Genomic DNA, 17,739 nt, shown 5'->3' on the forward strand with positions numbered 1-17,739 from the left:
AGGGGTATGACGTCGATATGACGTCATGCTGACGTCCTGCGCCTGCAGGGCAAATGCACATTTTACTCAAAACGCACCAAATCCAGAACAAAACAATTGCAAATCCAGAGAACTGACCTTTAAAGTGATCTCTTTTCCAGAGCTGTGACAGAGAAATAACATTACAGAGCAAGTATTTACAGTTTACTACTTATACTGGGACTGGACACTGGTTTCAGGTGCATACAGTATGAACATCTGCCCAAATTTCTCCATCAAACAAGCTTAGACACAAGAACCACAAACATCCGATCCTGTATTTCATTACAAGTTTAATTCAACATTCACTGTAAGTTAATCATCACTCTCTAATTCATATTTAGCAAAACATTATTAGAAAATGCACCACTGCTAACATGACGCTCGGTGCACACAAGCTCAGTTACATTATTGACTGGGGATTGCTAATTCTGCTGTACCTTATTCATCAGAATGTGGGGCCAACGGGGGTTAAAGACAGGACGAGGCCCAATATTCAATAACACTGCTTCACTTTTCCTTTGGAAAATCTATAGACCTCGCTCTCTTCGAATAAGACATTGAGTGTTAAATCTGAAAAGTTCAAATAAACAAAAAGGGTACACATGAAACAATACAGTAGTAATGGGTGTAACATATTTGCATTTAATATTTTAGTAAAGGACGGTTAAGACGAAATACGACGTCAGTATGAAGTGCTTTGCACCAGAGATTGTATCGCCTGCCCATTCGGTGACAATAGAAATGCATTTCAACTGTAAAGGAAAACAGGTAAAGACAGCAACAGCTTTACTGCCTGACCGCAGCATGTTACAAGTTCACATTTAACTTTTCCATGCAGTCATGCAAAAAAATCAGTCCGATGAGTTGTAAACCAGAGTCACGCTGATGAGCTTTCCATGTCTCTTTCTTTCTCTCTGAAGGAGCAAAGCCAAAAAAAAAAACAACAACACAAAACACCCAAAGTACAAAATATCAGTCCATTCTCCTTGAAATCTGCAGGTCCGTCAGGAAGCAGTTCCTTTACTGCCGCCAAAGCACAGGAAGTTGGCTCACCACTTCCCGTGATAGAGTCTAGAGAGTCCTTGCTCCTCCATAAAAAATGTCTCTCTGCTCCCACATTTCACACAATGACATGCAATACACAGACCAAATGAATTCTTAGGTTAGCTTGTACATTTATATAGATTTATACATATTTATATAATTCATATATTTTCAGGAATGTTAATCTGTGTATTTGTTTTTGTTTATCGATACAAAATTACTTTTCTTATGACACATATAGGCAACATCATAAAAACAGTCTCTTTCTTTTAAAAAACATCCCTTAATAAAAATAAGTTCTATTTGTGTTTTGTTTATTTTACAATATATTTTCTTTTGCGCTCCATCATCGTATTCTTCTCCTGGTCCTGGGACGGGGTGAGGTGTTTTTTTATTACGATGAGCACTTTGTGCAGCCACACTCCACAGTGATCTCCATCTCCTCAGAAAAGGATGATCCATCGGGACACTTGAAGCTGAGCTTCCGTCTCCGGCTTTTGGTGGGAGCACAGCACAGCCCTGATGAGCAGGAGTGGCGGCACTCCAGCCGCTGGACTCTGCTGGTGGACGTGCAGATTTTATGAGCCATTTGGCGATACAGATAATCACGAACTGCTTCTCCTTCGCATGTCAGCTCTGTGTGGAGGAGAGGACGGAGGTCAGCGCACCAGAGAAGGCATTTATATTAATAAACATATGAACAGATATTGAGTTGATGATTCACTCTTCTGATTTTATAATCAGAAAGCATGGCTTGTTTATCTCTGTAAAGCTGATGCAAACAGTCTGCTTTGACTCATGAAAACCATATCACTTTTTCATTCAATTAGGAACTAATTGGGAACATTTTAGGAACTATGGCAGAAACGATGATACAATTTTTAAATGTGGGTAAGCTATCCATTAAAAACATTTAAAAAGTTCTTTATCTCACATGAATATAACTGTATAATGACACCAGGCCCGTAGCCAGCCTGGTAAAAGGGGTGCTTCTTTTTTCTAAAAAAAGTGGACCTTTTTGCAGATATTCAAAAAGATATGCAGATATTTGCAGATATCATAACCACACTTTTTAATGTACCAAAAATATTTCCTAAAGATTTAGAATAAAGAAATATAAATTAAGTATTTATTTTTCAAATACAAATGTATTACATCATATATCAGTAGAAAAAATAGGAATCTGTTTTAAATTAAAAATTAAAAGTTTTTAATTTTTAAAATTAAATTAAAAACTGTAGCCTATTGTCATTTATTAGGCAAATAACAAACTGGCCAGCACATTCCACCCCTCACTGGCAAACTTCTGGAATTTTGTTTCTATACAAGCTCATTTGTCCCATTTTTGACAGTAGGCCATCAAATTGTAAAAATAACCTTTTTAAAACTAATTAAGTCTTTAATTATTGAAGTGGACAAATCGTGACTGAGCAAATGAGCTGGCCAGACTGTTACTTACCTATAGGCTATAGCTTTAAATTAAACTTTAACATTCTTATTTTTTTAAATGATAGATGATAATACATTAATATTATTAAAAACAAGCATATTTTTGTTAAAATGTTTTAATTTAAATTAAAACATTTCAATATTTATAAAACTGTAATAAGTTTAAACGCACATTTCTAAAACACTTTGTGATAAAACGTATGGTAAGCACTTTGACAAAGAGAAGTAGGGAATGATTTTGTTGCACGAAAAAGTGTGCTTGTGATCACCATCCGACAAGCTAATCCAGCTAAAAGCTAATCCAGCAAAAAGTTGTGCTTAAAATGTCACCAAAATGCAGAATTCAAACCTCAAAATTTAATAGAGAACGAGGCGGATAACTGCAAAAAGGTCCACTTTTTGAGAAAAAAAAGACCCACCCCTTTCACAGGCTGGCTACGAGCCTAGGAACAGAGACATTGAAGGTTCTGGAAATTGAATTTTTTTTTTCATTTTGAAAGAACACTCATGTAGGATGTTAGTGTCTCACCTGTTTCACAGGTTGGCCCGCTGTATCCAGGCTGGCATTGACAAACGGGCTCACCGCTCTCCGTCAATCTGCACTCTCCATAAACACAGTGCAGTGCCTTGCAGGCGCTGGACTCATCCTCTCTGTCACAGAACTGGCCTGAGTATCCATCCACACATGAACAGCTGTACGACGAGCCCTTCACCACACACTCCCCATGAACACACCTGCACATGCAAACAGAGGGAGCCTCTTACTAGCTGATTTTACCAAGTAAAACATGTCGTTTTGTTAGTCCTGGACAAACTTTTCAATTAGGTCTGAGGGACAAGTTTACAGTTTGTGTCAAGTTTAGGATTTTTATTAGGGAATATAGAGAAGTCTTAAGCTGAGAGTAAGGGCAGGGTTGACCTCATTGCTATGGCTGATGTCAGCTTGATTACTAAATATTCACAAGATGATTGGCTGATGGGGAGGGGTCTCTCTCAGAGATTTGTTCATAGAAACACACAAGAGTGGGATATTATGTTGACATATGCAAATAAAGATTTTGAAATGCAGGCTAAGTAAAGAATTGCATTTTAAAACATTGCTCCTGGGCGACGCAGTGGCGTAGTAGGTAGTGCAGTTGCCTCACAGCAAGAAGGTCGCTGGTTCGAGCCTCGGCTGGGTCAGTTGGTGTTTTTGTGTGGAGTTTGCATGTTCTCCCTGCGGGTGCTTCGGTTTCCCCAGCAGTCCAAAGACATGCGGTAAAGGTGAATTGGGTATGCTAAATTGTCCGTAGTGTATGTGTCTGTGAATAAGAGTGTATGTTTCCCAGTGATGGGTTGCAGCTGGAAGGGCATCTGCTGCATAAAACAAATGCTGGATAAGTTGGCGGTTCATTCCGCTGTGGTGACTCCAGATTAATAAAGGGACTAATCCGAAAAGAAAATTAATGAACATTGCTCCTTGCATTTAACCCTTTACCGTATGGTGTTTCCGTATGGCAATATGTTCATTTCCCTGCCACTGTTTCTTTAAGATTGATGTTCTAGTTTTTTGTTGGACAGAGAAGACCTTAGTTTAGTCAATGATGTGCTTTGGTTAAGTCACATGACGTACAGTGTTTTTCTGTGGTGCGATTTCTGACAGACTGGTGTTTGTTGTGAGTAGTTGCTGAATGCAAATGAAAACGTCAATAAAAACAAAGGATCATCTCATGTAGATCCACAAAAAATAAACAAATAAATAAATAAAAAATTGAGACATCACCTCCACTAAGTTATGATGACGTATTCACAACTCAAAAAAAGTTTATCAAATTCGTTTTTTGTAAATCGATCAAATGGCAACACTGTGCAATAGTGAAATGTCTAGTATTGCAACAGGTTAGCTACCTAGTAAGGTCAGCTGTGATCTTTTAAGTTGTAACAATAACAACATGAATGCTAGAAACAATGTTGATGAGTCATTTGTTTATGGCATTTGCATTATGGATAAAATCATCATTTTAATGGCAATACTTTTGATTAGATATAACACAGGGAACAGTGTTTTGTGAGGACCACCATGTTCTATGGTAAGTAAAAGAAGAAAAGGACAGAACTGGCTCTTCCTGCAGATGAAAGTGAGGATGAGATGGGTTTTAGTGACCATGAGAATGATGCAGATCAGATATTTGATTAGAGCAGTGATGGAGACAGTTCAGGCAAGTTAGCTCAGAGGCAGATAAGACAGGTGTAGTATAGTATATAGAATAATATATAAACATTGTTAGCTAGTAGCTACATTATTCTGATGCATCTGGATATATTAGACTTGTTATTTACTTGTTATAATATTTAGTGGAGGAAATATTTATACCTACTGTATGTTGTATACGTGATAATACAATTTTATGTTTGTTTTCAATAATATACTGTAAAAAGAATGGAATTAATGAAAGCTGTTGGAATAGGAGTTATTGTAAAGTATGTTTAAGGTGTCATTTATAAGTTCTGTGTTAAAGCTTATAATACTGCAACACCAATTAAATTAAAACAAACAACAAAATTATTTAATATAAGCAAAGTTCTAAATGACAAATTTCTAAGATAGATTCACTATTGGACGTTGTTGTCATATGGCAACATGTAAAGTACCTTAAAAAAATTACAACTTTTTTACAGCACTTTAAGTTAAGCCATTCTAGGAAAATATATGTATATAGATATATTATAATGTGTGCAGTAGATGGTTAAAGGTGTAGTGTTTAAGACTGACAAGCAGTGGTTGAACTAGGTTATTGCAGTTCAAGTTCAAATCACTTTTTGAAAAGCCTGCTGAAGAAACTGATTGTGCTTTTTCAGTGTTAAATGCTGATTTTTCTCCTAAATCGGCAAGTTAGAATGTTTAGTGAATAAGGGCCCAGATCTTCTGTAGCTTTGTAACTCTGAATGGCAGATCTGTGAAATACACAAGACACTATTAACTATTTTTAAAAAAGAGAATAAGCTACTCGATAGGTCTTACTCTGTCTTAATGTTTATGTTAAAATGACTTCACAGATCAAACAAATCTGCATATCTGAAGCCACTACAGTGGCCCTATAGTTGGGTTAGGTTCAAAGGTATGCATTAGATTTTTAGACAGCAATGGTTGTTCCAGAAACAAAATATGTTGCCAATGAAATCCATCCCACTCTGCAAAATCAGGAATTTGTATCCCGTGCATATGTGTTTATGTACCTGCTGCTTTCACAGGGGTCTTGGGAGCTCATTTGTTCACATAGTGGGCCACTGTGTCCTGTGGGACAGTCACAGGTCACCCCTTCATCTCCTCTTTGTCTGCAGGCCCCCTGAGCACAGACGCTGCAGGAGTGACACCCAAACAGGACGCCTTCTACCCCCGCCAGTCCAGCACCGAGGTCCTGGAGCTCTCCATTGAGGCGTACGTCATGAAGGCAGCCGTTGAAGGACTGGAACGGGCCAGGGCGCAGGCCTGATGTGCCTATCAAAGATGGCACACCTGAAATATCAACAAGAGAACATTAGTACTGTACTATGACATACACACACATCTGATCTTTAATTGATTTATTTTTTATTTTAACATTTCAATTTATTTATTTATTTATTTATTTATTTATTTGTTTATTTATTTATTTATTTATTTAAACGTTTTTGGATTTTTCCCCTGGACATTTTCTTAATATAATCAGAAAACTTAGTTAAAATGAACTTAAATCATGAAACATACTAGGAAACATACAATATTTCGCTTCAGCATCGATATCACAGTGTGCATCCACAATAGTCACATTGCAAAGATATGCAGTGTCCAGTTTAAATTATAATTGACCAGGAGTTACAGAATTGTATTTAATCACTGTATTTATATGAACTTTACATGATTTATGCAAAAAATAAATTCTTACTTAGAATTTTTGTCTTGTTTCTATTCCAAATTTCTACATTTCATAACGAAAACAAGATTATTTCACTTACCCCACTGGCAGATAATTTCACTAAAACAATTAAAATCTCTTAATTTTCGCTTATTTCTTCTGACGGTGAAAACGAACCAATATTTTAACTTGGTCTAGGAATTTTTTTTGATATTTGGATTAGAAACCAGAGAAAACAAAGTAAGAAAAACGTTTTGTTTTTTTTGCTCTGTAATTATTCAATTTCTGTACCTGAATACTGTTACCCTCATCAGAAAACCTTCAAATATTGCTATTTAACTATCTTCTGATATCATGCAGCCCTAAAACGTACAATTAGAATTGAACTTTTTACAATTACAGTAACACTTATCCAGTTTTAAAAATACTGTGTGTTCTGTAAGTAATATATATTTTTAAAACAATTACTCTTAGTCAATGATGTTTATGTATGTAACACTGAACAACATCAAACACTGAAAACATCACATTAAATACTATGGTATACTAATTTTTTATATTTTTTATTTTTGCTTCATTGTACTTTATATACTCAATAACAATTTTGTGACTCAATTCATATGATTGCTCGCATCCAATATGCATGACTTTTCATAGAGAAGGACAGCTAATGCTTACATTGTGTATTTAAACATTTGGTCAATGTTTCACCTAAACATTTAATACTTTGTGAACTATGAAGCACAGTTTAGATCAGAGGTGCCCAAACTTTTTCCTATAAAGGGCCAAAAACCAAACTAAATCAAGGGCTGTGGGCCAAAGATATGCTAAACCGTATTACAAAAAAGTTGCCAAGGGGAATTTCCTAATTTCTTCAGTAATATTTAAAAAAACTAGAAAATGTTGCTTTAAATCACATCAAAAACTTATGTTAAATTCAAAATGACGATCTCTGTTAAAAGTATTCATATACCATGAGCTAACCTTAGCCCGCGGGCCCTATTTGGGCATCTCTGGTTTAGATGAACATTGAAGTGTTTTTGACTCTTACCGCCTATGTATAGCTGTGTGTTGTGGTCCACAGCGGGAGGACGAGGGAGTTTACCCAAGCTTTTAAGAGTCCCTTTATCCACCACCAAACTCAGGGTCTGATTCTGGATCAGCACCTCCACCGTGTGGAAAAGCCCATCATTCACTGACTCCACGCTGCAAGAAAAAACACAAATAGGTTTGTAAAAATAAGCATTTTAATATCTGTGATTTATGTACAAATATATTTAAATATTTATAATGTTTTTAATAAATGACTACTGACAATACCAGTGAAGTGTACACTTGAGATTGAGAATGAGTCGTAAAAGAGTAACTCTGTGAAATTAAACCATTTTATTTGCCATTCAGAATAACTTATTGATCTTTAAAGAGGCCCTATTATCAATCACCATCCATGCAGTGTGTAACAGCTAAGTGAATGGAAACATCCAGCTGAGGTTTAAATCTGAAAGTGAATCGTGTTTAAAAACTGTTGATTCTTTTGAGTTGACTCAGAGTCAGTTGAATAATTCATCCTTTGTTAAGATCTTTTGCCTAAACGCATCGACGTCAATACGGGACATCACCAAAAATCAAGTACCAGATACGGTTAAACGTGAACGCGCCTGTGTGGGATCATAGGATTGATCATGACACCAATATTACTATCACCGAGAGACGACCAGACATGCGGCTGTGGGGAATAAAGGGTAAAGTTTGTTTTCACAACAACACCACAATATACGATGTGCTGTGTTTGTTCATGTCATTTTTCTGATGATTGATACACTAACCTACACTGCAGCGCGGAATTCGCCAGCCGTTTGTTATTAAAAGAAGGATCAGCAAAGACTGCTAATGTATAAGACTTTATCATAACTGTAAAGGTTGCCTCATTTTCTGTAGTTTGCAAGATATGTATTTAATTGGGTGTTGTAACTTGTAAACACTCATCTATTATTGGTCAGTGATTGTAATGTATCTCTCAGGTTAAATCTTTATGGGGCTATTCACATATCACGTCCAAAACCACATTGAAAACGTGACGCATGCTTCTTCCTTTCAATGCGTTTTGTGCTCGAGATCTCCTGCTGTTTGTTGCTATGGCCACCATCAGCTGTTCCCCACACACGCAGTGTGGTCAATTTTCAAAATAGTTCAAATTTGCCACTGTGTGGATTAATACTGAATGTGTTTCAATTTTATTAATTGTAATTAGGTTTAACTGCTGATGTTTAACTGCATTGCTTTAATGCACTCACGCATTGGGCTCACACATATACTCTATGCTACTTCATGACTGTGGTGGGCAATTCACTCCATTTCGTGCTGAACGCAATCAACCAATCACAACTGACTGCATCATCAGACCAATCAGTGCAGATTAGCATCACTTTAAGGAGGAGTTTGGAACAAACGAAGTCGCTGAACAAATCATATAGGAGTCGTTGGGATATTTAGGTAAAAATAAATGCACATTACAAGACGATGAAAGTGTTTTTTTGACCTTGCATGCTTATCAGCCTGTTGCTGGAGACCCCAAAAGCAAAATATGACCTTTTATAATGCATAATAGGGGCTCTTTAACATTTGAAAATGTCAGTTATTTTTGTAATGGTAAAGCTGTAGGCATTGATCAAGCCTTCCACATTGCATTTCAGAAACATTTCTTATTATTATCAAAGATGACAACAGTTTTGGTTCTCTGTATTATTATTGAAGCCTGCCAAGGTATTTACTGTCTTTAATAAAAGTATTACATTTCTCAATATATAAATATATAAAGAAAAAGACAAATGTCTTATTTTTGTGTCATTTCCAGTCAACTTTTATATATGTCAAATGTTGTATGAAAATATGATTTCAATCTGTGTATTTTGTATAAACAATAGCAACCAATGCTAGCGATAAAGTCTGCCTTAATGACTGTTTTAGCCTTAATGACTCTTTTAACTGAGCGCATCATGTCACCACTGGGACGAATTAACTTTTTAAATTAACGTTCTAAGCCCAGTTGAAAGTCCCAAATATGCAATCCAGAATATCTCCCCACTGTCTGAAAGTGCTATGGTTTCCACATTACACTCCGTCAGGTGTATTTCCAGTAAATTTGGCACAGACACACACAGAGCTTATGTTGTGGGAAAAGGAGAGCTTGTGTTGGCCATGAGTTCAGTCTTTCTTTGAGTTAGCACGCTCAAATCACATCCTGCTGAGTTTGGCACGGCGACTGGGTCAACTCCTGAGAGCGATTCTGTTTCGCACGGTCATTTTTACACCGTTGAAGAGTGCCATTTGTTCCACGAAACTTCCATGAAACATCTCATGGACTGTGACAGCACCAGAGTCGGATCATTTTCAGCTGTTTCCTTCTCAGTTGCTTACGTTGCAGTGCATGTAGCGCCCTGCCTGACTGGGACTCCCCTGACTTCTAGGACTGCGTTTTGTATGAAGTGAGATTTACGGTTATGAACTTATCAGTGTCCTCTAAACTATGAGAAAGCAGTCTTTCCTTGCTGAAACCCCAGTTCTGTATTGTAGTAGTTATTGCTGGATGGTGCACAAGCAGTTACAGACAGCTAGAGACAGTGGTTTGGCAAAGAAGCACAGAGACCAACTGAGAGAGAGGAGAAGGGGTGAGAAAAATTATATTGTGGTAAGTACAGTATATCTTAATCTGCACCTCTGCCTAAAAAAAGGTTTTCCTCTTTTGCTGTCTTTGGGGGGAAAGCATAAACAAATAAATGTCATTTTTAAATATGTAATTATATATATTTACATGCGCAAAACAGTAAAATCAACATAGAATTGCCAGCAAATACATTAAGCAAACAAACAGGCTAGTATTAAAATGGAGTCATTTTTGCTTTGTGGGCAGGCAGCGAGTATTTGCGCTGGCTCGCGATGCTATTTTCCATTGCTGAAATGCTGAGGCCATAGGTGCGGATAGAGATCAGTGTCCCCAGATATAGGGGGGTACGGTTCACGGAGGTCTTGGCTGAACAAAGACCCAACACAGGCACACGTGTGGTTTGCATTACAGGCTCATAATTCAATTCCTGTTTCAAAATAGGCTTTTGCAACAAACACACTGCAGTCTGCCGGCTGAGACCCCCCCAAATATCTCAAGCCTGTCCATTCGATACATCAGTACCACCGTAGACGAACAGCGTTAATATAATATGAGGAGATTTCCATCCACTGTCTCTAGCTTTGACAGCCGTCTTTCATTAAGTCGGTCTACATGCTGGCTTGGAAGGAAATGGGAAGAGTATTTTGCGGAAAAGGTGGTGAGAATGGGAATGTAATGGAACAAAGAGGAAGGGTTTATTATGAGAAGGAAAACAGACTTAATCAGAACATAAATCTCACCACGGGGGACAAAATCCATCATTTGGAACTGAAAAAACTTTGGCGAATGTATGTAGTGAAGGTGTAGCACCACTAGGTGGCATCATTACACAAAACGAAGGACAGTGCTTGCAACTGTTGGCCTTTTGTTCAAATTCTGACAGACAGAAAACATCCCGAGGCTATAATATTTTTAGAATGGGGGGCTGAGAAGGTGGAGTGTCTTTGATGTGCGGCTAGCCTACATATTAGCTTCAAGCGGCCCATTATGGAACTCAATAAAAACAAACAGAAACCCGTGGAAGATTTCAGCAACCTCATGTCACCCCTCTCGCACGAGGGGAAGTCAATTTCCTGTCAGCTGAAAATAAAATACTCTGTTTTTCCTTGAGCGAAACCGCATTATAAATGACACATACACAAAGTTAAGAACTATTACCGGTTCCTTCATCTCGGAGAGTTATCTAGATCAGCAAACCTGTAGACATATTTACATTTTCCATATTCAATTACGCGGTACTATCATTTGCTTACTCTGGCCAACAGTAACGGACTGCAGCTGCAAAGTCAATTATGCTCTTCTGGAATGTGAATTGCTAAATATTGTTATGTAGCGTGTAGGATGTCATGGGGTGTAACCAAGTGCTTTGCTCTACAGATGGACTGAAACTAACAGCTAACATCAAAACTTCTGTAAGTAGAATAATTCAGCGGTTCTGAAGCTCAAACGACAAGGTCAAGGGTTCGATTCTCAGGGGAAGCTGGTGTAGCACAAAAATGAAGCATGAAATGTGTACATTCAATACCGTGTAATTCTTTGGATGAAAACGTCCACCAAATCCTAAATGTAAAAAAAAAAATGATGTGTGCTAATATAGGGGCTAGCGGAGAGGATTTAATATTTGTATGGACAGATAGCACTGCCCAGCTCTGACTGCGCTTTCTGCCATCACTCTGCATGTAGCCAGGCTGAAAGACCATCACAACCCAGCAGGCACAGGACGTCAACATGACATGGGATGTTGCATTTAGTTTGAAAATGAAAATAGGGTTGACGCCAGAACCCAACATCAGGCTGACGTCAATGTACAACTTCGGACAGATGTTGCATTGTTTACTTTCCAATGCAATCAAAAAACAACAAAATATCAACGTCTAATGATGTTACCAATATGACGTTGAATTTTGATTGCCATACCTGACAAATAAATGTCCGTATTTGATGTCAATATGCAATGGTTTAACATATGGCTTAACGTTGGATTTTGGTCACTTTCCAAAACAACCTAAATCAATAAAATATCATTATTGGACGTCAAAAAAACATTGTCCTTAGACATTGGCCACCTAAAAAATGACGTTGTGAGTCTTCTGGGAACTATTTGATAATATTCAAGTTTATCCATAGGTTGAGTTACCACTACATCCTCTCCTACAGGAATGTAGTGTTAATCTCAGGCGAAACTGAAATCTGGCTCTAAAAACATACCCTGACCCCTCCTTGTTCATACGATCAGTGCAAAACCTAGTTGACTTGCCAAACATTAGCTGTTTTTTGAGAGCCTTGGTTAGGCGTGGTGCAGGATGGCGAGCCCACGCTGAGGAGCTGGGGGCAGGGAACACTGCAATTCTAACATTCTGATTCAATTTCCTGAGATGTTTCCACAAACTGCCATTTTTGCTGAGGATCTGCCCGTGCCGCTGCTTAAACTAATACTCAGATTAGCGTGACATTTAGTAAAGGGCAGCGCATTAACACGCTGCATGGGCCCAAGCATTCATCTCATGGTAATGAGGCATTACTGCTAGTTAAGAGCCTCCCTCGCTCTCCTCCCCAATGCATATATCAATCTCTCCATCCCTCCCCTCACCCACATCTTCCAACCAGGCGGGATCACATTGCAGAGATAAGTGTCCTTCACTCTTCGTCAGCTCCCAGTCACTCTTCATCTCTCTGGGGTCCAATCTGTCTTCTTTCACTTCACCCAGGAGCCTCCCACTCTCTCTCTCTCACCATTTCCGTTTTCTTCCTCATCATTGTTTTTCCTGTCAGGGATCTCTTCTCCTGCTGAAGTTCAACAGGGACAAGGTGTAAGAAAAGCTGAGTGGAACCAGTAGATGGTGTGGGAATCTGCAAGTTTTTTTCCTCTGATCTTCACCCCACAGAGTCTTTATGACCCAGTTCCACATTTGAAGTCAAGCACCCGCAGAGAGCCACTGAAGCAGACTAGGCACAGGAATGCTCCAACCACAGCCTCAAAACTCCAGCTTCCATGGTGGGAAAACCAAAGCAAGGGAGCTGCCCAAACGCTGCACCCACGTCCAAGCACTGCGGCAAAGGGAAGGATTCAAATTCAGCAGCTGGCTTTTGAGGGACTCTGTTAGCTTTGGTTCCACATTGTTAGCGTTAACTATGACAAGGAGACCTCAGGAGCTTGGCCATCAAACTGTGGTGCGCAGTGAGCTGCCATGACCAAATCAGCTGAATTAAGTTGGGAGGACAATTCCTCTCCTTCAACTTCCTCTCCTCACGTTAACCAAATTGTTTACCCCATCACAATGGGGTTCATAGATGCCAAAGCCACACAATACAATGTCACTTGGGGAAAAACAAGATAATTAAAGGGTGTGCATGGATCTATGATTAACTGTGGGTGCTGTGAGGCATTTTGGATTAAGTAGGGACTAGAGGTCCACAAAAAACCTGGCATGAGAATATACTTAATTAAGCCACCCAACTGCACATCAGTTAACAGTTCAAGTCCTATATTCGAAAGCTTCCCCTATACCCTTAAACAGTGCACTACTTGAGGGAGCAGCTACTTTTAAGGCTGATTTATACTTCTGCATCAAGCGCACGCATATGGTTCGGTGCAGTCTTCGTGCCGAGGTTGACGCTGACCTCTCAAAAAATGTAACTACATGTCGCAACAATGCAAGCTCTGTGATTGGTTGAGTCCCATAAAGCAGCTCCAGATGTTTTGTGTTGACCTTATGATTGCACGTCTGCTGGTTCCTGCCTCTGAATGAGCGAGTTTTAGCTACTTGTATATCAAGGTAGCGTTCGGAAAAAACAAAACACCTGTGATGAAACTCGACACAGAGGAACGCCGTGGGTCTTGGCAATCGCTCGATGCAGAAATATACACCAGCCTTTAGTGGTCTCCAAAACCATAATGGACATTCTGAAGTGCACTCAATCAATCCCACAATGCACTGCAACAATAAGTACACATGTACACTCAAGAGCTAGAAAATAATCATGACCATGAGATTCAAAATAAAATATTATTTAAATAAAAAAGTAAAGATGGTATGCATGACAGAAATCCAAATACTTTGTTTCATTACTAATAGACAGAAGAATTAAGTGACTATCACAGTGTCTGAAAAAGATGTTGAAAATTCCTCTGAGGAATTTATCAACCAGCAAAACACAAACAAGATGGCATTACTATACTTCTGGTGCACTTAGTGCTCAAATTTATTCACTACTTTAAGTGGACTATATTAGTGGACTTAGTAGGGAATAGTGAATGAGGGTATAAGTCGAATTCAAATACAGCACTAGTCTAGTATTTACTGTAGTACATATGCTATCCCAGCAGGCACACAACATCATAAGACGTTAATATTGGGTTAGATTTAGGTCATGATGTCAGGTGACCAAAATTCAATGTCTTGCCAACGTCTAAGGACAACCTTATTTTGACATCAATAACGACGTCAAATTATGTTATTATTTGGTTGATTTTAGGTTGTGTTGGAAAGTGACCAAAACCCAACGTCTGATAGATGTTATAGTGGTATCGTATACACAACGTCAAGGTGTAACATGATTAGACGTTGATATTTGGTTGATTTTAGGTTGGACATCAGGTTCTGACATAAACCCGATTTTCAATTCCAAACAAAATCCAACGTCGCCACGATGTTGGGGTACAACATCAATATGATATCATGTTAATGCCTTTGCTTGCAGAGATGAAACAGTAAGCTGTGGTGCTTGTAGATGCTGTTCATTCTATCTGATCAAGCCTACAAAAATGTGGTAGGAGGTTAAACATGCAGGAGATTTTTATCTTTCCCCAATTCAAGCTGTAATTCAAGATGGCTGCCGAGTGAACCAACTAGCCTTTAAGGGGTGTGATGCAGCTGTACATTTGGATTATGGACCAATATCAAGGCCTTAAAAACTATTTATCCTTCCCTCCAAATAAAGGGTAGAAAACGTGCATAAATGCCCTTAATTATGGCATTAAAATTTGTAATTGCATCTAAACTTAGGCTGCAAAGACAAGTACTCTTGCTGAAAATTTATTTTTCATTCTGAGAGTCATAGAGCGATCGATTGGGCCAGCTCTGCAGGCAGAAGGGAAGAGTGGCCCTTTGCAGCAGGAATGGGAGGCACTGGATCAATACAAAGTCATCAAGCAGGCCGGCAGTGCCTGAGCACCCAGCTCACCACTGTTCACATCTACTGCCTGCTAAAACAGCTGCCAGTCACAAATGTTCACACTTCTGCAGATGTAGATAAAAAAGACCCTGATTTACACCACATACCCATTCTTAACAAACAAAGATAAAGACACAGATTTCTATCTAGAAATGCTTTGAAATTTTAGGCTGTTACTTGGTTTGTGTGTAGGCTGTATTTAAAGACTTGAATCTGGTCTCTTGAAACCCATTACAGAGCCTGTGCTAGCTTAATGACATCCGCAGTGACCCACCAGGCCGGAGTCAGGCACCATCTGCGCCAGACTCAACAAGACTGTTGTCTGCTGAAAGGGCAGGAGGTGAGGGCTAAGAGCTCTGTGTTTATGGGGGCTTCAATGAGCATAGAAATCATGGCATTACAGCACAGAAGCGTTCACATGGGAACCGGGAGAGGGAAGCAAGGCCTCGCCTGAGGCAGATTCAAACAGGTCATGTAAACCTGAGGGCCCTATATGGTTTTATGATGTGCCATGAGCTTACAGGGATTAAACCTCCCTGAGAACGGGGAGCAAACCTACCCGCAAACATGCCTTTTTTACCCTGAACTATTCTGGATGAGAGCGGGGGGGCTTTTATGGAAGATGAATGAGTGTGTATGTTTGATGTTTGAAATCATTTAGGCTGCTATTTGTCTGTTTAGATTTTGTCGCAGCAAAAAAAGACTGGCTTTATGGGTTTATTTACTGTGTAGAACAGAGGTGCGATTGTGTTTGTAGGTCCGTTTTAAAATCCAGTGAGCTACACAGGCAGCTGCCTTCTAAGGAGGCATCATAAGCAGCCATGAGAAACATTCCTCATGGCACACTGAAGATCTGCAGTGATTGTAAAAATCTGGTGCTAGCATGTCTCTAAGCTGAAGTGGAACAGTGTCATTTATATCAACAAGCTTTAAAATGAATTCAAACTATTTTTGACCATGAATAACTGCGCCTCAATTTAATTTTCACTTTCATGAGCAGCGGAGAAGGCTTTTCGTGGCAAAATATGCTGTATTGAAAGACGTATATCTGAAGTAAAGTTTTTCTTTTTGCATGTTTATGTTTGCAGGAAGTTGCTAGGCAACAGAAGCAGGCATATTCAAAGACAGAGGGAAAAGTAGCAGACACTGAAACGTATGCGGCCATTTTGATCGATATGGTAGTTTAAGGTAGAAATACTCTTGTTTTTTGTAATTCTAATAAAATAACAATGTAATAATGAAATATATGGATATTTTAAAAATATATATTACATATATTATTATTATTATATTAATTATATATAAAAAATTACACATCTATAAAATATTATAGATATGTGGGTTTTATTTCAAATTCAGTTATTAAATTGCAAAAATTAAAAACAGTCAAAATTACTGCCATTGTAGAAAAATGTATCATTGTGTACATTATCCACCTCTTAATTTTCCATACTAATAGTAATATGTACTCTAAGTACTACAACAAAACTTTAGGGGTAAATCAGGTACAAAGATGCCTCTTAAAAAGGGTATTCAATGCAATAAAAACTTTCCACAATTGTGTGTGCATGTTCATTCTATCCTCACCTGTACACAGTGGTTGGGGGGTATTTGGAAATGTCATAGATCAAACGAATGTGTCCCTGGTACAGCTCTAGGGCGAGTGGGTCATGGTCCTCTTTATACAACAGAATGCCATTATCCTTATCAGTGGCTACCTGCAAAGACAGAAAGAGGGGAATTGGAAAAGAGACATTGAAAGTTTAGTGAAGGAGAACGGCAGGAACACTTCTGAAGATCGAGATGGAGGCTAAAAGAAAAAAAACAGTACAAAACAATCAAGAGTGTGTGATAAGCACACTATTTCGACGCAACACATACACTGAAAGAGAACCGCTGCAGGCCTTGAACTTAACTCCCTGTTTAGTCGAGGGCATCAAACAGAACGCCTGAGAGCAAGCTGTGATGGAAAACAGCTCACGTTTATATATAAGCGCTAGTCTGGGAGGACAAGGGGAAAGAAAGGAGCAGTTGATGGCTTATGGAGTGTGGAAGCCCCTACACACATCAGCTAGGGGCCGAGTGGACTGCTTACATTCATAGCCTGGAGGAATATGAGCAAGTTAATGTGTCCCTGTATTCGCTTTCTGTCAGTGGATGTGTCACAAGAGGACCAAGTCATTAACACTGTTTAGCACAGTTATACTAAGAACGCTGGAAATAAAAAAAGCATCCTAATTTGATTGCTTTTCTATATTTGCTGCTCCCAAGCGCCTGCAGAATCTGAGTGTTGTCCTTTAGGGCCTGTTCACAGTCATTTGGTGCAACTCAACAGAGCAAAAGTGTAAAATATTATTTAATATTTTACAGCAAAAAAACTTGTTATCACTCGTTTGAATCAGTGGTTATCAGTTGATTGATATGGGCCAGTAGGGGCCTACTGCTGCGAATTAGTTGACTCGAATTAAGGCTGTTATCATCCATGCACATGTTTAATCAGCTATAGATCAC

General features: G+C 38.7%; 1 protein-coding gene across 1 annotated transcript in view; it reads right to left on the reverse strand.

The window, feature by feature from the left end:
• Positions 1–291: 291 nt before the first annotated feature.
• The window catches only part of slit3 (slit homolog 3 (Drosophila)), a 261,693-nt gene continuing 244,245 nt past the window's right edge, over positions 292–17,739 (reverse strand). The window contains exons 32-36 of the mRNA XM_056472572.1: positions 16,816–16,946; positions 7,441–7,595; positions 5,731–6,010; positions 3,044–3,249; positions 292–1,701 (exon numbers count right to left, since the gene is read on the reverse strand). Coding sequence (XP_056328547.1) covers positions 1,460–1,701; positions 3,044–3,249; positions 5,731–6,010; positions 7,441–7,595; positions 16,816–16,946 — 1,014 coding nt within the window. The 3' untranslated portion in view covers positions 292–1,459. The remainder of the gene's footprint in view (positions 1,702–3,043; positions 3,250–5,730; positions 6,011–7,440; positions 7,596–16,815; positions 16,947–17,739) is intronic.

The sequence above is a fragment of the Danio aesculapii genome, chromosome 14, assembly GCF_903798145.1.
Source record: "Danio aesculapii chromosome 14, fDanAes4.1, whole genome shotgun sequence".
Lineage (NCBI taxonomy): Eukaryota > Metazoa > Chordata > Actinopteri > Cypriniformes > Danionidae > Danio > Danio aesculapii.